At 44.9% G+C, this 23209-nt stretch overlaps 1 protein-coding gene across 2 annotated transcripts in view; it reads left to right on the top strand.

Moving 5' to 3' along the window:
- COL20A1 (collagen type XX alpha 1 chain) overlaps nucleotides 1-23209 on the top strand; it is a 491294-nt gene that overhangs the window by 145031 nt on the left and 323054 nt on the right. For both annotated transcript variants that reach the window (XM_086932816.1, XM_086932817.1), the window contains exons 5-7: nucleotides 6238-6396; nucleotides 10273-10587; nucleotides 16205-16360. In XM_086932816.1, coding sequence (XP_086788942.1) covers nucleotides 6238-6396; nucleotides 10273-10587; nucleotides 16205-16360 — 630 coding nt within the window. The remainder of the gene's footprint in view (nucleotides 1-6237; nucleotides 6397-10272; nucleotides 10588-16204; nucleotides 16361-23209) is intronic.

The raw sequence follows: 23209 nt of genomic DNA, 5'->3' as shown, positions 1-23209 counted from the left end.
CAGACTCTAGCCGGAAATCAGGTGTAAATCAGTCATTTACAATGAAGAGCCAGAAACAGCATAGAAAAGGGTCAGCCAATTACTGTATCCTCCGGTGTCATTGTTAGCAATACTACAGAAGTGCTGAATTCCAGAGGCAAATGGTATAAATGTGGAGGGTGCACTGATTTACGTTATGCAAATAGACGCACTGAACCAACATGTTAGGAGGGGTGCATAGGTATGCACTGGTAGCAGCGGTAGAAGTCCATGCAATGCCACTGATTTGGCACCAATACAGATATGACATAAACCCAACCAGTGCTTCATTCAGTATTAGCTTTTAACATGGCTGTTCGGCTGTTTGAAAGGCAACCTAAATTCTAAGATACACGAACAAAGGGCGATTTCATCAAAGTCATAAAGCCCAATGTGTCTAGTCCCACTAAACCTCTGATATTTGTACAAAATGTAAATATTCTCTTGAAACTTTGAAAATGTTTGAATGAATATACAAACCTTCGGAATCTATGAAAAGAAGGTACACAGCTGCTAAATAAAAAGCTGTTGTGAATTGAACCCGAGCCCTGGCACCCTTGTTTTTGATATATCATTCAGTATTAGGGCTTTCTGGTCACTCACATGACAGGAACACTCCAAAAACAAGATGGGTAAAATCTGTGCCTGTGGGAATGACACAATGAAATCCTAGTCTGCATTTAGGCTAGAATTTGCACAAGTGGATTACAAGATAAGACCAGGGGCGGCTCTAGGCTCATGGCGGCCATGGGCAGGGAGCGTAGGTAGGGGGCCCCGGAAGAGGGGGTCCGGGCGGGGCGGAGCGCGGAGGCCAGTGAAGAGGGGGTGGTCAGGGTGTTTGGAAGTGGAACAGAGCCGGAGGTCGCCAAATCCCTGCCAGGGGCCGCCACGCAAATATGTATCCATCCTCAGGGGATTATTATATTAAGGATATATATTGGCGTGGTGGCCCCTGGGGTTTGGTGGCCCTGTGAAGGTGCACAGCTTGCACATGCCTAAGGCCGCCCCGGATAAGACACAACGTTTAGCTGCTGTATGTTTATTCATGCTGTCAGTGAGAAGGCTCCAGTGACCCAAGCACAGACTTAGTGACTTTTAAAGGAATTGCTTTAATTATTTTCTTTTGGATGCTGTGGTCCCCACATGTATAAAGCAGAGTATTGTTGTACAATTTCTGGAGAAAGCAGGAGGGATTCTCAAAGGTTCGATCTCTGCCTGACAAAGTCTTGGAGACGCCTTGATTAAACAACTGGGGTAATGATCGTAACCAGAATCAAGGCCCTCGATGACGTCCAACTAGGTTTGTGCCCTATTCATCACACAGGAAAGATTCTGTCATGTACTCTGAGTGATTTTGAAGAGGTCCTGGATGGCTCTAAAAAATCTGTTGGTCAATGCCTTTCTGTCCACCCAGGTAAGCCATCTTCCTATCCTGTGGCCACCAGGCGTGCTGCTGCAACAAATAATGGACGGAATGCTGAATAAATCAAACATTCACCCCCAGTCATAACATATGGGTTAAATTCATTATTTTTTTGCTCACTTTGCCACCCCAGTTTGAACCCAGCCATATGCAAATCAGTCTTGACCCTGCTTCTCGTGGGTACAGCCCAGCCAAGGCAGGTCGACAAGGTACATCTGTGAAAAAGATTTATGCCATACAAGGAGAATGACTACCATGTGGCATTTTTTAGATTTGTTACAGTCTCTGTTACATTGAGCTGACTCAACATTGATAATCATTGCTATCTTCACCACAATATTTTCAGTGGTCCCAGGGCAATTGAGTCACTGGGCTTAAATTGTGACAATCAGACCATGGGGCTTAAGTTTACGGTTGAGCCTAAAACTGAGAACCAACTTCACTACTTTAGCACTTGACCCTCAGGGTAGCTAAGTCGAGCAGTCCAGCGATTACCGGGGGAGGTGGCTTGGGTTAGAGAGTCAGAACTAATTAAATCATCCAGTAGAAGTGAATGAACCAATGCCCAGTCAGTGCTTAACCTTTGAAAAAGAACAAGTACTTTACTACCAGCAGACAATGCAGTACTCTACTGGCTTATATCAGAGGGATACAGTTATTACTCTGTATTTCTGTAAAACTCATATCAGCTGCAGTAGCGTCAGCCTCGGTTGATCCCATGGACAACTCTCAATGATGCAAAAAAGTCCAGCATAGTCTCTCAGATTCTTCTCCAAGGTTTTTGATGTAAATTAATATCCACAGTGAAAGCAGTCTGGCCTGGACCAATCCTTGCTAATATTCCATCCCTGTAGCATGCCTCTTCCCTCTCGGTTCAGTATCTCCCCTGGTTGCACAGTACCATTTTTCCGTCTCAGTTGTTCAGTGATACAGGCAGCGCCTGCAATCTCCTTTGGTCGGAAGAACTACCCCGCTCAGAGTGGTGTGCGCCCAACATGGCCCCACCAAACTTTGATGGCTGCGTCCTTGCCTTGGGCCAGCCAATGTGGCTGTGGTCCATAACTATTGCATCCATGCATGCTGGTTCAGGTAAGCAGCAGCAGCGCAAGAACCAGTTCGAGGAGGGAACTGGGGTAGGGCTGCGCTCCCGCAGACCTTGTAACTTGAGTACTTCTCAGACCAAGTCACAAAAGCTACCACCTAAATGGCAACCACTGGTCATAGCATTGATTACTCCACAGTTTGACTGCCTCACCAGTGGGTTAACACTTCATTGGACACTCTGCAACTTCCATTGGGAGGCCATGGATTGCAGTCTGGATTTTCTAGCACCACAGTACTTTGTGGTGCTTAATTTCTTCAGTTGAATCCCTGCAAGGTGGGTCTTAGATCCCACAGGTAGGTCCAAGTCAGACCTTTGAGGGTTCTGTTCCAGTGCGGGCCCTTCACTCATGGGGCAGCAAAAGCCTTTGATTCACCCCGCCATGGCACTATCACAGCACTTCTGATTTTGAGAAGCTCTTTCCTCATGTGAGGACACTTCCAAAGCCCCTCTCGAGCATTTAGTCATCTCTCTCACTCAAAGACTTGGCTGAAGTCAATAGGTTTCTGGTCCCTGGGTAGTTGGCAGTAGATACCCTAACCCTGGAGCACAAAGAGTGTCTATGTCAGGAATGGTATGAAGATTACAGATTTGACTTTGGGAATCTTGGAACACTGTATGGAAGTTTCTGTCCCATCTTTACACCAATGTAGACAGTAGTTGTGTATTGCAAGAGTCAGCTCAGAGCCCAGTTCTATGGAGTTGCTGCTCTTTTGCTTAGTCCACTCACACTGAGCCATCCGTGATGTTTGTTGTCAGGTGCAAGAAGAAAGGTTGGGTGGAACTGGGACTCTCCAGCAGAGGTACCAAAACAGGATTACCAAAGTTGGAGGCTGTCCCATTTAACTGATTGTCACCCTGAGAAGGACAGCACTTCCAGTGATCAGTGGAGTGGAGGAAACTCCCTGTGCTTCGAAGGGACCCCGTCTCTTCGCCTACACATTATACACCTAACCCATTTCACAAGATCTTTTGACTGTCCCGAAGGAGCCCAGGTCTCCAGATTGGTGTTTTGGTGCCAGCCTCAATCACGGCCTCAATCACGGTAATGGCGCCTCTATTAGCTCTATTATTGATATTTGGCCTTTTTAGTTTTCACAGAGCTGAATCTGCCATTGCTTTTGCATTTCAGAAGATTCAATAGTCCACAGATGGTTTTCCAAATGATTTCGGGCAGTTGTTCTTAAACTTTTGTCTTCTCCTGACCCCTTTGAATTATAACTAGAAGCCATGGACCCCGAAGCCATTCATATGATTTGAACCCCCATAATAATACACAAACAAGTAGACAGTGCATGAACTCAGCTCAATTATTTTCCTGTGCAGCTGCATGTCTTAATATGGGAGTGAACACACACTGGTATAAGAGCAGGCGGTATTCACAAATCAATAGGTAATCATGTGGCTTCACAGCTCGCAGGAGAAGTGCTGGGGCAGATAGATGTAACTAAATTGACAGGGGCCTTTGACAGGTGCAGGGCAGCAAATGACCTTGGTATGGACAAACCTGGAGACCATGCTGGATCTATGTGCCAAAAGTTGACAAAGACACTGATTGCCCAAAAGCTGAAAGACCAGGAACTCATTATGCTGGAGTGCATGCTGCCTGCTGTGCAGAGGTACTCTGCCTGTGGAAATATTGCAGTCCTGCAGAAAAGTGCAGCCGTGCCTCCTTTCCAATTCAGGACAGGTGGGTGCTTGGAGTCTGTAAGGGCCTGCTCACTTAACACTTTGGGTGGAAACTGCAAAGTGGCGGCTCATTCACTAAGGCGGAGGAGCGTTGCCTCACTGCTTTTAAGCAGTGTCACTAAAGGAAAAATAAAATGATAATAACTCGAAGTTATCATCTTTGTATTTTTTCCTTATTGCTGCAGCTCTGCAGGTGGAGCGCAGTGACAAAGCAAGAGAGGGGTGGAGTTTATTGCACTCCCTAAAGTGCGCATGAATTTTTGGACGCCCTTATGGGGCCGGCCAAACTTTCATGCACACTTTACATGTTCTCCATGTTGGCGACATCACAGCCTGCATGGAGAACATGTCCAGCCTTCCATTCTCTGGCTGAGCACCGATCCACGGTGCTCAGACCAATCACAACTCTGCATTAGGTAAGTGCATATAACTAAAAATGTCATTCCCTCCTTCCTCCTGCGACCTGCCCCACCCCCCACACGCTGCATTCAAATACCAGCCGCCACTGAAACTGCAGCCTGGAAGGGCCGTTTGCTTGGTTTGTGTGGCCTATCTGTGTATACATGAATAGATCACTGAGAATTTATAACAGAACACAGGCTGTCGGTGCAGATGCGATTGAATTTCCAGAAAATCATAAGCAGTTTAAAACTATTTTTGTTGGAAGCTGATGGCTTGTTCAGGTACAAGCATGGTTTCAATGTGAACCCTGTCCTGAATTACCAATCAGCTTCTAACTAAATAATTTCAAACGATTACGGCTATTTTTCTATTTTATCTTTATTCATTCTATCTATCTATCTATCTATCTATCTATCTATCTATCTATCTATCTATCTATCTATCTATCTATCTATCTATCTATCTATCTATCTATCTATCTATCTATCTATCTATCTATCTATCTATCTATCTATCTATCTATCTATCTATCTATCTATCTATATCAAATGATTTACGGAGGCAATACAGTAGACTTCAAGTATTATTTTTGCTGGATGAAATATCCTTGAAGGAGGAACAACTTTTATTGAGAGAAAATAATGGTTAGAGGCCATATGTTACCGCAGACCCCCTGAATAGGTGGTGAGAACCCCCAGGCGTTAATAAACCACAGGTTAGGAACTGCCGTGTTAGGCATTTCCATTTTAGACCGGAGTCTGGTCCGGTTGGTAGTCATATACTCTCAGTAATTGTGAACGACTGTGTCTTTTTTAATGTAGTGTATCAGAATTAATGAGTTGTGGGCTTGAAGTGTCAGCCTGGAAGTCTATACAGAGGCCTATTACATATCTTTTTGATTGGTATGCTCGCCCGCTGCGCAGCTTATACATAGGTGAGTGTTATCCAGCTCCTTGAAACGTGCTTTTGGGAGCACTAACAACAAGGTACAAGTAGCTGCACATTTCAGCAATTTTGATTGTTTGGTAAGAGTTTTAAATTAATGCATGGTGATGTATGAATGTGTGATGTGTATTAACATTTATGCACATGTGTGCACGAGCACTCACCATAAGTTGTAACTTAATGGTTCTTGTCTATGCAGATTAGGAGAGAGCGCAAGTTGCATTCATCTCCTAATTGAGTGTAAAATAAACCTGGGTACAAATCAGTGCTTAATATGAGCCAGTGGTTGCCGGCGCAGGCCACTGGCCCTCATTTTTGGAAACCAGCACTTATTTTTCCTTATCCAACATTTCCAAGAGCAGTAGAAGGAAAATACACAAAGGGGCAAGAAGGTGGGAGAAAACAATAGAAAAAGGTCTCAAAAGGAGAAAGCAGGAGTCTGCACAATGCGAGCGAGATAAAGGGAAGTGGGCGTCTGGTAGAGGTTGAAAGAGGCATGAGGTGGATTTAAGACTATGCACTGGGCCGGTCTTCTGACCAGAGCTTTGGGCACCGGCACTCATTATTTTACAAATTAAGCACAGGTGCAAAATGAATGTGTGCATTGTTTCTACACTAATACAGCAGTCAGTTTTGAACATGTTTTTTTTGTCTGCAGTTGATGAGCTCAAAAACAGTGCAAATGAAAGGAAAAAACAAAGCACCACCCAAGGGAATGTGACGGAGCCCACTGTTGGATCTGGGCTGACTCCGGAGGAACAGCCCCTGCAGACCGAAGCCACATCTCCGGCCTTAAGAGGAGACACACCGCAGCCTGGTACGTGCTAGACCAGCTGTAGAGTGGGCTTGTGGGTTAATGTGGGAGTGCTGGTTGGTGGGTGGTTGATGGTTGCACTTTGAAGCAAAGGAATAAGCCACATGTGGAATTCTTCCAACAGATTATTTTTTTAAAGTTTTGTATAGCGTGAACATGACCCTAGAGGGTATCAGGGCGCTTTACAGAGAATTATGACACACATACGGGGAGACAGTTGTGGTTTAAAATCAGCAATAGAAAAAAATAACACGAAGTACGCAACAACATAATAATGGAGGGTATCGGAACCGCACCATTGCAAGAAATTATAAGTAAGCAGAGGAGCATGACAAGGAAGGCAAAAGAAGATGGAAGTATAATACAGCAAGATAAAACTTGTCCATCCAAACTTTCATCCTACTTTCATCTTCACTGCTTCTTTTGTTAGTTGGTTGTGGGGCTTTCCTTCACTTGAGACAAAAGGTGATGGGAGGGTCCAAGGGGATGTTTACCGACCTATCACAGGTACGACCCCTAAACAGAACAATTTAACAATACATAAAGTACCTGTGGGTCACAAACAAGTAGACTAGTGACTAACTAACTACCTGACCTACAGAGAATGTTGAATGCAAGCACACATTTAGAAAAAAAATATATATATGTGTGAAAAGGATATGACACTAATGGGTACTTTCTGAGTGTGAAAAAATACCCATCAGTTATCGACCGAGGACGCCCTTGTCATCATCTGGGATCCTTCACACCAGGAAGGAGATGTTACCAACCATTGTTGAAGACATTTTCTTTATTTTAAACAATGTGTGTGTCCCAGTGAGTTAGAAGATGTATGGGCATATGGTGACAACTGGTAAGCAGTGCGTGAATATAAGTGCAAAAAAGAAAATATAGAAGTGCCAGAAAAAGGACTAAATTGTAGAGAAAAGAGGAAAAGTAGTTTTAATTGGTACTTCCAAATCAATAAAAACAGTGCGACATAGTAGTTTGAACAGATATCTACTATGTGTGTTAATAGGTCAACATGTTTCTGCAGGCTGATGGACCCTAGTAGGTGCCCGCTGCTTTTGTCAGGACCAATGTCGCTACTGTGGTGGTGAAAAAATATATATTAAAAATATCACCTGGGTATCCTAGGTGTGATCATTCTCCTAGCTGCTCTTTGGTAGGAGAGAAAAGCTCCACCTCACCTGGCTACGCTCAGGTAAGTAGAGCACCGCTCTGACCGTCGGTACTCCAAACGTCCCTCTGGGCCGTCTTGGGAAGACCAAGACGGCCAAGCCAGGTGAGATGGAGCTTTTCTCTGAGTTGATTTCCATGCAGGCTTCAGTGGGCTTGTCCGCATGCTCATGACCAGGGGTCAGCGCTTCATCATGCATCAGTACTGGTTCTTCATTTTTCCAGGGTAGGACCCCACAGCATGTCTTCCTTCAGATTTCTAGGCTTTCTACCATCCTTGGGGAAAGCAGTGACTGCCAATTAGTTCAATTATAGGTCGGATGCCACTCTATGCTGTTATACTAGATATCTGAACAAATGAAATTTGCTAGGTCAAGGTGCAGTGCTTAATTTGAACTGGTGGGCCCCGGTGATCAGCACCGGCACTTCATTGTCAACACAGGCACTCATGACAGTTGCCGCATGGTGGAGCTGTCTGTATAATTTACAGATGAGCCGAATTACAGTTGCTTATTAATTCAATAGACATTAAAAACAACTAATACCTGTCATCCGAGCCATTCTTATACCTTTGGGGGCCTTGAATAGTCCAGATGATCACACTTGTTGCAGTTTGATGGTTAGTAGTTCTGTAGGTTCTGTCATTGGCAGCACTGGCTGTGGCAATTGGTGTGCAAGCTGTGGTGGTCCCCTGGTGGGGGACCCAGCACTATTTTCTTTTCTTTTTTTACAAATTAATCACTGTCAAGGAGTCAGTAATTATCTGCAATGGGGTGGTCTGGAGGGGAAACCAGGACAAAGCATTAATTCATATTTAAACTCAGTGCCTGAGGTTAAATATTAATAACCCTAGTGCCAAGCCTGACACTTATCAAGAATTAACAGGTCCCTTTTCTAGTGTTGATTGCTGTACTCAAGCACCTGGAGACGAGACAATTTTCCTGAGTTTGTATAACATCCCCAATTGGTAGTCGTGGGGAAGGACATTCCTCTGCAGCCGTAAATGTACGAAAATATAAATCAAATTAATTTGAAAGAATGATTCCTTCATTTTCAGAAAACAGTTTTGCTGCACTCTTCACAAAATGTCAAGCTTACATAACAGGCACTGTTACCAAAGAGGCAGTTACTTTAGGAGGGCGCGGACATTTTAGAAGAATTCCTGATATATTGCGTTTCTTTTTAATACTTGATGCCCTGATTCCTAAAGTGCCTCCCTGGGAGACGTACATAAGAAATGTAAAATATGCATCATCATTCTGCAGGGATTTTTTGGAAAGAGTTGCTTCTAGGATGAGGACACGTTCTAGAAGATTACTAGTATATGTCAAATACACGAGGAACATATAACAGAAGAAGTATGCATGTAAGGTCTTGTTTCCAGCAAAGTGCAACACTTTGATTTATACAGTCTTGGAAGCATAAATGTCATCTCCATCCCATCATGCCAGACCCAATTAATATTTTCTGGTGACATTAACAAAGGATTTACTGAATCTGTACATTTTTATTTATTTAGCCTTTCCATCTCCTATATATAGTTATAGGTTAGATGTTAAAATAACCTTACCTTATTACGATCGACTGTCCCACGTTATTTGCCTTTTTTCACATAAAGTCACATAATTTGCTTTTAGATGTTGCATGATTTTCTTTTGCTGCTGCATAATTAAGTCCGCCTGATTCATAATGTCCTGTGCCCTGGATAAAGTTACATTATCAAAAGAGACATTAGCAAGACACTTCTCATCGACGAACAGCATATGGTGGGTTAGCCTTCAACTCCCCTTGCCGAGACCTCTAAACCCCCTACCCCGCTCCAATAGGCCGACACCACCCAGCACAACCAATTCCAATGGGTTGGCTTACCCACCGCCTACTCATTGCTGATCCCTGAAACTGTGTTCCCATCCCCACAAGGTACCACAAATGCTTGTTCTGGGTGTTGGCTTTGGTCTCTGTTGGTTAATTTTGCATCCTTACGGATCTTTTCATATCCCAGTTTGTCGTACGAAACTCGGCTGTTAACTCCCCCATTCTGTTACAGTCTTATTAGAAGGGTACATTTGTTGTTAGGTCGCCACCTCCATCTGATGGGCATTGTAGGCCGTCAGCGCGACAAGATGCCCATGGAGAGAATGGCAGGGTTCACCAAAGAGATTGGCGGGCTAGCCGTAATGATAATCAACTAAATGTAAATGTGTAAATGTATTTGAGCTTGTAAAGCGCACTGCTACCCGTCCATAGGTCTCCTGGCGCTGTATAACTCTGGGGAACCCGTCCTGGCTTTCCCTGTGGGATGGTCCCTGCTGGGACTCCCCAAGGTGGAGCCAGGCATCCCCGGAATTGATGGGGCCGTTGTGGAGATTAGGCAAGCTAATGCCCAGAGTTGCTGAGTGGAACCCCTGATTAGAGTAAGCACCGAAGCGAGAATTATCGAGTCCGCTGACCCAGGTCCACGACCCTGCCGCGTCGGGAATTGAACCCTGGTCCCGGCTGACTTCTGCTCTCGGGTCTGCCGCCTCTAACCAGTGAGCCACACAACTCCACTAACTACGCGACTAGTGTACTACCAAGACTATTCAGTGTGATTGTCTGTCCCTTTCAATCACCCTTTAGGTCCTAACAACTACTGAGTGGTCATTAGGGTCTGAAAAGAGCAACTCAGTACATCTAATGTATTTCGCTTCAATCTTCCAGACACGGCACAAGAGAAAGAGGTGAAGAAAGAGAAAACTCAAGGGAAAGAAAAGGAGGAGAAGAAAAGAAAGAACACTGCCAGCTCCAAGGAAGGTAGGAAGAATAAGGCAAGCAAGACAAATATAACGGTGAGTGAAGCAGAGGAGAAGACGACTCCGAGACCAACGAGACCCGCATTGACGATGACACCAAAGGCAAGACCCAATCCTACACCAAAGCTGAAATCTGAAAGGCCTGTGCCAACTCCAAAACCAAAAAAGCACACGCCTTCTGTACCCGACCAAGAAGACCAAGGCAATGAGAAGGAGCCCGAAGGTGAGTCTAGGAAGGGTGAGGGCATCTAAGTGCTATTTGTAAGTGCGCTGAAAAGTGTATTGAGGGAGACGGGAAGAATCTGAGGGTTAGCCTGAGGTTTGACCAGGTCGGTCCAGCTTCTGAAGGGAAGATGATAATCTTTGGGCAAATAGATATCTAGCGCAAGACATGAGCACCGCAGCAGTCGGTGAAGATAAGAGTTGGTGTTTCTCTCATTTATAGAGTAGTGAGACAAAATTTGCCGTCACAGTTTTAGTTTTTGGACATCTGTCTTGTGTTCCAACAATTTTCTATAACTAAATACAGGCCCCAGTTTTGATAGAGAGTTGATGGGCATGTACACTATCCTCCTGCTTACCTTTCCACCGACCATCTCTCCAGCGTAGTAGGGATGTCTTTGAAAACAAAGTACATTTGTTGTCTCATCTCACGTTTTAGGGTCTTTGTTGCAGTGCTAGTGCAGCTTACACCAAGGCCCATTTTCACATCCATCCTCAGTCACTCCAGCCTTGTCGGTGCCAGATACTGAAATCACACTTGTCATATAAATTTCACAATTGTAGGGTGTCTGAGTACACCAGTTTAGAGCATCCAACGATGAAAGTAATAATGGGTCAAATCGTACAGACGATAACAAAAACCCAATATTCTTTATATAAAATTGTCAAATTATTTTGCTGTATAACAAATGATGAAATGCCGTGTACACAGGTTTTAAATCTGATCCACAGACAGCTGTCTGTTGTTGATGAAAACCTGTTGTGGGGGCTACCAATGCTTACAGTGGGATTTTGGTTAGCCCATTGTTTATCAATGGTTAGCTTTTTTGTTTGTTTTTATTCTCTGCTTTCAATCTCGGGCTTTCTTTCCTTGATTTTTGTTTGTCCATCCCCTAGAACCTAGCTTCTGAACTGTTGTTTTGACTGCATAACTTGTATCCTTCAACTCTTTACACTCCAGGAACTACTTCCTTCCTTTTTTGCAGCCCTCCATGGGTGTGCATGTGTTTTCTTGCTCTCTCCCTTGTGTGCTGCGTCCACACTTAAATTCCCCCTGAGGTTTGTGTTTCTACCCTCTGCAACCAGGCTCCTACGTCACTCTGACCCTCTATTTTTTTTAATTATTTTTATTTGCGCATAAATCAAAAAATAAAAAACAAGTTACATTAAGTAAGAGCAAAATGACCGACAGTAAAGTGGCACTTTTGCAATCCGTATCCACAAAAACATTCACACTCCCCTCACCCACCCCATCTCCAGTGAGTCTCAAATTGACAAATGGCTCTAGCCCCTCTTGATCCCAAACATTTTGAGTGGTATGCAAAACAGGAGCACATGGTTCTCCCCGATAATCATTTGATTCCCCCACACCTTGGTCCATTTGTGTGGACGATCCACGCGCTTTTTGAATTTTTTTACACAACCACCCAGCTCTTCGATTGTACGACCCCCGCCGCCCCCAACGATGCTTATGCTGTTCTTTGTTTCTCCCTTTTTTGGAGTGCCAGACAGCTGCAATTTGCTGCCAGACTGCCCCTTTCTACAAAAAATAAATAAAATGAAAATGTGCTTTGGTGCTTTTTATATATATTTTTTTCATTTGACTTCTTCTAGATAAACCTCCACCATCTTGAAACAGTAAACAAAACAAAAAATGGCGGCTGTGTCATAGCGTATGTGCTTGCATTGATGTTGATGCATGAGAGCAGCATTGTCATACGTAGGCTGCTAATCTCATGACACATATGTAAACATGCTTAATATTGCATATGCATTTGGTACATCATTGAACTAATTTCTTTTTTTTCAATTCTGCCCTTTAAGGGTGAAACCCATTGACTTTACCAGTGCTTGTTTATGTAAGTTTAGTCCTTCTTCGCTGGCAGAATCTGTTACCATCATCCTTCTTCTGTACACACTATAATTTCTACATTACAGTCTTACTTCTGTGTTTGTCATGCTTTGAGATTTTTTTTGTTTTTGGTTATTTGAAAGTTTTTAGACACCGCGCGTGGTGTGACAGGCCTATCCCGAGCTCACTGCCGACTTGCCAGCGCGAGGCTATGTAGGGAATCAGAGGTGATGCCAGGCCAACAGCTCTGGCACTACTCCCAACTAAGCTAGGAAATCGAGCCAAGAGGTTTAATGCCCATGGGCTACCAGTCGGAAGGCACGTGCTGGGTTGAGGTTAGCCCAGACATGACGGGCCCCAGGAATTAACAACTTGGATCGATGCACAAAGGAACAATCAACAAATGTTTTATTTTATTTTGGGCCAAACCTCCTCGTTCCCACATTGTAGGCAGAGCTCCTGCCACAAACCCCTAGGGACAGGGCCAGGGAGGTGTTGGAACTGACACACAACGACATGTTCTCCACTAATTCCCACCTCTTTTAATAATGGTTGATTCCATCTTCAACACAATTACCGCACCTCAAAATACCGTGTCTGCGTTCAGAGCACTGCTTAAGTTGTGGGGGTGTGGACGCCCCAGCTCTTTGTAGTAAAGCACCCCAAATGTCAATGCCACCTAGCACGCAAAAGCATTACACGCATGAGCCCACACGTATTGGTATTATTATGGTCCTCGTTTTCCAAAACTATATCAAGGCTCACAAACACTGTCCTCAAATTTCCAAGGACTGAATTTAAATTTGAAGCTATATACACATCTCACCTCCAGGGCCTGACTGGAAACCAAAGTCAGACCTAGAAAAAATCTGCAAACTAGCCCCAAGCTGTCCACCAAATCCATGCACCTGCCCTACGTTTTGTTGTCTCCCTCATGTTGCAAGCTCTCTCTTTTGTGCTTCTACCCCTGCCAAACTACCCCAGGCCCCCATGCTCCATGTTGCTTTCTCACTTGTGTGCTTCATCACCACCCACTGTGTTGCCCTGCATTGTGTGCTGCTTTTCCCCTCCTTGCTCACTCCATCACATCTAAGAGAGAGAAAGGCAGAAAAGGAAGAAAGAAGGAGCAAGAGAATGACGCAGGAATAAAAACGAATCTGCCAGAGTGAAATATAAAGACAGAAAGTGTGGGATGATGAAAGCAAAAAAGCATTAGGTGGAACTGTGACTAGGCAGAGTTCGTATTCTGCAACTCTGGCATTCGATAATGTTCCTAACAAAAGATGTGGGGCCCCAACCTTCTTATTATTGGGTTTAAAATGCAAGCACAGATTCAGACATCCAGAAATGATCACTTCCTAAATAAACTGATGTCCTTCAAAAGACCTCTAGAGCTGGGTCAGTCAGTCCCATGTCAGCCATTAACAAGGGAGTAGCTAGGAAATCAACCCACACTTTGGCCTAAAGCTCTTTTGAAGAAATTGAGCCCAGTCCTGCCTAAAAGAACTCCCTTGGTCTTTTCCATCCAGGCGTGTATTCATTCATCCTTTCACCCTTCCATCCATCCGCAGACATCCACTATTTCACCTTTACATTCAGTCATCCATTCATTCTTAATCCATCATTCAATCTTCCATCCAACCATCCATCCACCCTGCCATCTATCCATCCACCTACTCTGCCATCATCCACGCTGCATCCATTCACTATTCCATCTGCTGAGCCAATCATTTGTCCATTCATTCATACCTTTATGCCACAATCTTTTCACCTGTTCATCTGTTTCTTTTCTCTGCCATCCTTTCACCTGTCCCATACACCTATCGATCCATCCATCCCTTTGCCTTCCTTTTACCTGTCCACCCATTTATCCATTCCCTCATTATTCCACCCACTCATTCTTTCACCCAATCATCCATCTACCCACCCACTCTTTCATCCACCCACTCATCCATCCGCCCTCCCTTTTACCCTTCTTTCCATTCAAGATTCTTCATCTTTTGTTCTACCTAGCTCCTGCGTCCTCATCTTGAGACTGTGGGGCATATTACCAAGCAATAGCGATAATTATCGCTATTGCTTGGTTAGAGATAAAAATTTACCGCTAAGCTGCGGCGATTTGTATCGCAAATAAACCTTGGTATTACCAAGGTTTAACGCAAATGCGATAAAATTCGGCCGCAATGCATGAATATCGCTGAAAAGTCAGCGATATTCATGCATTACCGAGCTAATGCTCTTCGCCATGTTATCCACCTCCCATTGGATAACATGGCTAAGAACTGCTCAGGGCAGGTGTTAGCTTTTGGAGATATTTGCGCTTAGCGCGAATATCTCCAAAAGTTGGTAATAGGAGATAGCGATGTTAGCGACTGTTTCCAGTCGCTAACATCTTGGCTCGCCCACTTTGCATGTCATTAGTGATAAATATCACTGACATGCAAAGTGGGGCCCAAGATGGTCGCTATCTCCTACTAGCTGTCGCTAACTGGTGTTAGCGACAGCTATGTAATAGGGAGATAATTTTATCTCCGCTTTCTTGGCTTTTAAAGCCAAAAAGGCAGAGATAAACCTCCTTGATAATGTGCCCCTGTATTCCTTTCTTGGTTTATTTATGAACTTATGACTACTGATTTGCAGAGAACTGCACACCACTGTAGCTGCTAAAGCAGGGGGTTCAGAACGACCCGGCCGGCCGGCCATAAACCTAGCATGTGGCTAACTCTTCCCCAGCCCTATTCGACTCTCAGAGGCAAGTCGGAATGACATCTTCAGCCTCAGTAGCCTTTCTGAGCAACCTTTACCCCGTTCACGACTCTTCCTCAACCCTAGCAGCTTTTCAGTGGCAGTCCTCTATCACAGATTCTCGAAAACCAGACCACCTTTGTTTTCATCTGTACATTCATCTTCAAAAAGCACCCTCTTAAACCCTTGAGTTGACACCTTTTTATTTTCTTCGAAATTAACTTTCTTTTGCAAGATTTAGGGGCAAGGGGCAGATTTGGCATTGACTTCGATGTAAGTGGTCACATGTCATGTGTGACTCCACCTCCAGTCAGCCATTACTTTTACCCATTAAATGTTGCATTCTGGGACTTGTAGTTTTGCTGTTAACATTGTAAGTATGACTCAAAATTCATGGAGTCCGTAGTGCTGTTGGGTAAAAAAGAAGGATAACCGAAAGGAGCCACATATTACATGGGGAATTAACAATCATTTCTAGATGGCTCGCGTGCTTATAGTGAGAAATAAGAATACCAACACGCACAACAGAACTTTGAAATGACATCACTGCACGCGGTGGCCGAGAGGGTTGTGAAGTTCTCCCCATAGTCACCATTACAAATACAGATGCACACATGTGTTCACAAGGTCGGACTTGAAGAGAAAATAAGCCCGGGCAGCAAAATAGGAGTGGTGCTTAATATTGAATTAGATAGCTATAACAGTGGACCAAGTTTTCAAATTGGGGCAGTTTTGAATTTATAAAGGCTTGCTGTAAAGTGTTGAATTCAGGGTTCTTCAATGTTGGTCCTAGAGGGCCTGCTCCATGCCAGATTTTTTGTATATCCACAATTAGATAAATGTAGTTATCTTAAAAATCTGGCATGGATCCGGCCCTCCAGGATCGGCATTGGAGAACCCTAGTTTAATATAATGTTGATGAAACTTGGGCAGAATAACGTTGTTGAATGTTATTCACCAGCCTCGTTGACTCCTTTTACCACTTTTTCACAATTTTTCTTGTCTTCCTTTTTGCACTCAGGCAACCAATTCCAGTGTGACACTTCCACCAAAACAGACGTGGTCCTTCTGGTGGACGGCTCATGGAGCATTGGACGTAGCAACTTCAAGCTGGTGCGCGAGTTCCTGTGGGGTATCCTGGCGCCGCTCCCCATTGCTCAGGACAAGATCAGGATAGGTACAGACCCCTGAGTGGGTGAAGCACTCTGCCATTGACATGTGATGGTTGCGTACAAGGGCATTGTTCATGGCAAGAAATAGGTGGCTTCTGACGTCGCTTCCTATTGGTCAGGTTCTTGCAGGATACACGTGGGTATGCTCCTCCTGAGTGGCTGAGACCTCTGTGTATTGACATGAGAGGTGAGGTCATGTACAAAAAAATGGTTCCTGTGGGGTCACCTGGGTACATTCCCCCACAATTAAAAGCAGAATTACAAGAGGAAAAAGAGACGTGACCTAGCGGATAGAGTTGTTGACTTTGGAACAGGGAAATCAGGTTTGAATCCAGGCTTTGGCTCAACATCATGTGAACGTATTCTCTCTGTGCCTGAAGAACATGTGTAACATATTCTGTCTCTCTTGTCAAGTGGTCTAATGCCCTTGGGACAAGTTTGTCTTATATAGAGTTGTGCAGGATGAAACAGAGAAGGTAGTGGTGTCTTTGCAACATTGACAGGTGGAGAATGTGAAGGATGGAATTGCTTCTTGGGGAGTTTGCAAATCTCAAAATAATCACAGCTCCCCATTGCTTAACATTGATTGAGAATAAAAGCACTTGAGTGGGTGAACCCACCTGGGCTCTGAATTTTGAATTTTTGTTTTTATAAGTTGAATCAGTGTAGGTATGTTGATGGGTGGGTGTTACGTAGGATGTCTCGCTTCTTAGCCACATGCTTAAAGTGCTGCGGAGGATTTTACCACATAATCTTAGGAAGTGTTGCACGTTCAGGCCAAAAGGAGAGAATGCTGAAAGGCTTCTTCACACCAGAAAAAATAGGATTGGATGTTCAAGGACTGGATGCTGTTTGCACCCAATGTAGGGTGTGACAAAATGGTATTCAGAGCCATTGGGGACTTATTAAACTATGTCTGGTTAAATCTCCTTTTGCCAGGCTAGGATTTTAGAGTTTTTCACCGTTGTGGCTGACAATTTTCCACTTTAGTGACTGTATCTACCACTATTGGAAGCACCAGGCTGGGACCTGAAACTTCTAGTGCTTGGGTACTCACAAACATTTTCTCGAGGGCCAAAAATACAGTTTTGGTCGTGCCTGAGGGCCACATCAGTGTGTTCACACTCCCCATCTCAGTCACCATTTTTCTTTAAATGGTGCATCAGCACTGTATCAATAAAGCACATTAGTGCTATATTAAAAAGTAAAAACCCAAAAACGTAGGGTAGAGGCTATTTGAGACTGCACTCAACAAATGAATAATGTGTCAAGGTTTCAAATAGTGCACGAAACCAAGGAGCACTCCCCTCTATGCTCCAAAAAATAGGAACCAGTCCTACAACAACATTCAATGCAAAAGGGTTCAGGGCTATACAATATGGTATAAATGTGTCATAGTTTTTTCGAGCTGATAAAACAGGGACGATATATGTTGCTGGTTATCATGCCACTGCTGAGTCTTTTAACTTTATAGAAGCTTTCCAAACATTGGATTTTTAAACTGTTGAATTGTATGACCATCTAATGAACACACTTTATGCCATACTGTGAACCCTGAAGAAGTCTCTTTGGGAGACGAAACGCGTTGGCTATGGCTATGATCATTTGTTCATGTAATATTAAAGAAAAATCCTTTTAAGAAAAATAAAGAGAAACTACCTCAAGAAACACACATCTTGGATGTGGATGTCTCTTTGTGGGCTAACTGTTCTTGAACTTTAATATGACACGTTTTTTCCATATTGTATAGTGCCGAACCTTTTTGCTATATTAAAAAGTGCCTTATTTGTGCAACTTTTATTTACTAGACTATCTGGGATAGGTTAAAAAAAGAAAATACTTTGCCCTTCTTAACTACCTGATTGGCCCCTCCTCACACTCACTGCCTCCGTTCCCTCATATTAATCGAATTGAATTGAATTGAAAATTCCATTTATATAGCGCATAACCACCCAAAGGCCTCGCAGCGCTAGAGACTGAATTCTGTGTGCGACTGCAGGGAAAGATTAATGCGCTTTTGAGAACAGATGGGTTTTCAGTTCTCTCCTAAATGACATCAGGTTGCTGTTTTTCCTGAGGGACAGGGGTAGGGAGTTCCATGCCTTCGCCGCTGAATAGGTGAAAGAGCGGCCGCCCCATCGAGCTCTCTTGATTTTTACTTTTGTTGCCAAGTGCAGTGAAGCTGAACGTAGGGATCTAAGCGGTACATACGGCTGTACTAAAGGGTACAGTACTGCCGGGCCAGTTTGATGGAGGGATTTGTGCAGAATGCACATGGCCTTGAATAGTGATCTTGAGGCCACTGGAAGCCAGTGAAGCTCCTTCAGGGCATTTCTCGCTGACTGCCAGCGGGGGATATTAAACAGTAGGCGGGCGGCGCAATTTTGAGTGACCTGAAGTTTTTTTGTCACTGATGCCGGGGCCCCAAGATATAGAACATTTCCGTAGTCCAGGCGGGAGAGAATCAGGGCCTGGACCATGACCCTCCTCGCCTGGAATGGGAGCAGAGGGAGCACTTTCCGGAGCATTTTCATAAGCCCTATGCATACCGAGGCAGTGATAGTGGCTTGGGACGAGAAGTCTAGCGCTCTGTCCAACCAGACTCCCAGACTCTTTATCTGCTCTTTAGGAGGGGGGGGAGTACCGAGACACAGAGGCCAATCATCCAGGAAGGAGGTAGGGGAGGAATTGCCAAGCACCATGATCTCGGTCTTCTCCCCATTGAGCTTGAGGTAGGAAAGTTGCATCCACCCAGCTACAGCCTCCAGACATGGACCCAAGGAGTTCGACGAACCCCCCTCGTGGTCCAAAGAGACCACGAGTTGGGTGTCGTCAGCGTAGGTGACAATCCGCACACCAAAGGGGAGAACGATCTTCTCCAGAGGCTGCATATAAACATTAAACAGCGTGGGGCTCAGGGAGGAGCCCTGAGGAACCCCACAACTGAGAAGATGTTTTGATGATGTCACCTCGCCCTCAAATACCTGGAAGAAGCGTTCCTCCAAAAAGGAGGTCAGCCACAACAGGGCTGCACCCGACACTCCCAAGCCACTCAGGCGATGTAATAATGTGGCATGGTTCACAGTGTCGAATGCGGCACTGAGGTCCAAGAGTATGATGGCTGTTTTACCACCTTGGTCCATTATGGCTCTCGCTGCCTCCGTGACCGCTAAAAGAGCGGTCTCAGTGCCATGTTGTGGGCGAAACCCTGTTTGGGAGACCTGAAGCAATTTGTTGGATTCCAAATATTCCCCTAAGGCTTTGTTGATATGCCTCTCCAGCAACTTACTCATCCATGGAAGCAGCGAGATAGGGCGAAAATTGGATAGATTGTTAGGGTCCAAATTCGGTTTTTTTAACAAGGCCCTTACCATTGCACACTTCCAGGCGGCTGGTACAGAGTTGGAGGTAATGGAGGTATTAAGAGCCTCCAGCAAACAGGGGCGAATGGTATCCATTGCTTTGACTAAGGTCTGGGGTGGAGCCGGGTCATTTGGGGATCCAGAGGTAACCTTCTGAGCAAGAGAATCTAAGGTATTAGGATCCAGGAGTGGAAAGGTAGCCAAGGAGCAAGAAGGGGGCAAATCTGAATCTGAGGTGGACAGTGGATTAGTGTCCCCATCATTTGCTGCTAATTGGGAATAAATGGCCTGAATCTTCTGTGAGAAGAAAGTGGCAAGATCCTCACAGCGGGCCTGCGCCCCCTCTGATATAGGTCTTTCAACAGGAAGAGATATCAGAGATTTAGCGATCTTAAAAATTTCCCTTGGTGAATTAGCTGCCATATTAATTTTATTTTCATAAAACTTGGCTTGAGCAAGTTTTATCTCCCTCTTGTAATGCTTTATAACTGCCCTGTACTCCAATTTTTTAGGTTGAGAGCGGTCTTTCCTCCAGGCTCTCTCTGCTTTCCGGCATGTTTGTTTCAGGGCCCTAAGGGCGAGAGAGTACCAGGGAGCGACTTTGGGCCTTCTGATTGTTTGCAGGGAGCGTTTTGGAAGGACTCGATCTAGAGAACTGGAGATCCAGTTATGAAAATTATGGACTGCTAGGTCAGGATTCTCTGTTTTTTGGGGCAGTTGTTCGGAGAGGGCCTGTTCCCAGGTGTGAATTGGAAGCGCGCTCCATTTCCTACCCCAATGCCTAGTATGGGGTGCAGAGATAATGGGAATGTTGATGGACCATGTAATGGGAATTAGACAATGGTCAGACCATGGCAGTGGTACAGGTGCTTCCACTGAGAGCGCGTCCAAATTACTGAAAACATGGTCCAGCAGATGGCCCCTGTTATGTGTCGGCTGAAACCCCTTTTGGGTAAGACCAATGGCCTGGAGGCTAGAGCGGAGGTTGTTAGCAGCGACATTGAGGGGATCGTCTAAATGCAGATTTAGATCACCCAGCAAAGTGAAATTGGCAGAGGTAAGTACAGAGTTGGCGGCTAAGTCTGTTATGTTGGCGATAAAATCACCAGAAGCGCCTGGTGGTCGATATGCCAAGATCCCAGAAAAGGTAGTAGTCGGAGACAGACATAATGAGAAATATAGGATTTCACATGATGGAGAGGTGGAGGGGGTGATGCGACAGCTATACGTATCTTTATAAATAATAGCTAGTCCTCCACCCCTGCCTGTCTGACGATTATGACATTTGATGGTGTAGCCTTGAGGAATGGCCCACACTACTGTGGGATTATTGTGGGGCTGGAGCCATGTCTCTGTTAGGAAGAGAGCCTCTGGGTTGTGCTCCTGAATCAACAGCGCCAACTCAGTATGATGCTTTGAGAGAGAACGGCAATTAAGGAGGAGCAGCTTCAAGGTATGCAAGGGCTGGCAGTCCACTCTAATGGGTGGAGAAAAGCCCCAGTTGCAGCCTTTGCAACGCAAATTGGTGGGATAGGGAGGGGCAATAATAGGACATGAAGGAACGCTAGTGGGTCGCAGGGCATGCAGCGTAGAGGCACTGTATACAATGCGGCGCCCTACCATAGTTCCAGTACCACGAAGCCCGAAGCGTCTGAACGCGGACTGGCGCAGACTGGCTTCTCTTTGGCGCCTCTTCGCGTTCAGACGCTCCCGCTGCGCGTCACCGCTGCGCTGGGGGGAGCTGTCTATAAGGGTTAGGAGGTGTGGGGAGACTAGACCGGCGACCTATCAAAGATGGCTGCCTCGCAAGAAATAATCAGGCAACACGAGCGCTTTCTCCCTCCACGCAAACAGCACAGAATCGCTGCGGTGGAACGGGGAGTGGCGCGACAATTACAGTGACAGAGTGGTAATGTACACAGTAAAATACCAATTTCCAAGTTTTAAAAGTTTTTGTTAAAAAGTAATCACAATACAAGCACTTTGTCAGAGGTGCCTCACTAATGCTCCCATTAGCGCGGTATCGTTTTCAGTCTATCTCTCGACCGCCTTAAAGATCCGCCCTTTTGTACTCAGGGAGGTGCGGGGAGACTAGACCGGCGACCTATCAAAGATGGCTGCCTCGCAAGAAATAATCAGGCAACACGAGCGCTTTCTCCCTCCACGCAAACAGCACAGAATCGCTGCGGTGGAACGGGGAGTGGCGCGACAATTACAGTGACAGAGTGGTAATGTACACAGTAAAATACCAATTTCCAAGTTTTAAAAGTTTTTGTTAAAAAGTAATCACAATACAAGCACTTTGTCAGAGGTGCCTCACTAATGCTCCCATTAGCGCGGTATCGTTTTCAGTCTATCTCTCGACCGCCTTAAAGATCCGCCCTTTTGTACTCAGGGAGGTGCGGGGAGACTAGACCGGCGACCTATCAAAGATGGCTGCCTCGCAAGAAATAATCAGGCAACACGAGCGCTTTCTCCCTCCACGCAAACAGCACAGAATCGCTGCGGTGGAACGGGGAGTGGCGCGACAATTACAGTGACAGAGTGGTAATGTACACAGTAAAATACCAATTTCCAAGTTTTAAAAGTTTTTGTTAAAAAGTAATCACAATACAAGCACTTTGTCAGAGGTGCCTCACTAATGCTCCCATTAGCGCGGTATCGTTTTCAGTCTATCACAATTTCCATATATTTTTATGCATTTTTCAGGTATGAGCAGGGGTGCCTTGAAGAAAGTACAAGTTAGACTGGCTGCAGAAACTAGCACACAAACATAGCCTAACAAGATTTTGGTTTGTTTATAGGCTTTGTTTCTACAGACATTTTAGCTTGGTCTATGAGCTGGCCAACCCTTCTCATAAAACAAGCTACACTGACTACAGAAAGCAACACGAGAATCACAAAACGTTGTTGCTTGGTTAACACAAGAAACAAAAAAACAACACTCAAGCATTTCTCTGCTGCAGTCTCGGCTTACCAAGGGAGTCCCAAAGGAAAGATCTGCAGGTCTCAAGAAAAGATGTGCTGGGTAGTTTGTGGCCCGCGGGCCGTATTTTGAGAACCACTATTCTAGTGCATATTCCAGAAATGTAATGTTGCTTGGAGGGATATCGGCCATCATCAAGGGCTCTGGTGTTGTAACAAAGTTTGGGGTACTTTGTCAGACCCACATACCATGTCTCTCTAAAATGCTAAAGGTGTTTCCTAGAATGTTATGTAGACAAAGCATACCACTAATTATGGTTTTGGCCAGCAACTTTGATGGGTCTGTAACCCCTCCACCATCTTTGGTCGACTTAAGCACGAAACAAGAAAAGCGCAAATAAGGAGGAGTCTGTCGTAGCACAATGAACCCCATCAAGAAATTATGAACCTCCCTTATCGCTCTTTTCCAAAATGGGCCATTAATGCAGACATGGTGCAATGCACAGAGCTATGACACTGACGGCAGACAATGTGATCAACAGATATCCCTGGAATTGGAATTCAGAG

The sequence above is a fragment of the Lissotriton vulgaris genome, chromosome 7 (assembly GCF_964263255.1).
Source record: "Lissotriton vulgaris chromosome 7, aLisVul1.2, whole genome shotgun sequence".
Lineage (NCBI taxonomy): Eukaryota > Metazoa > Chordata > Amphibia > Caudata > Salamandridae > Lissotriton > Lissotriton vulgaris.
The sequence above is the reverse complement of the archived record's forward strand: the minus strand, read 5'-3'. Positions and strand labels throughout refer to the sequence as shown.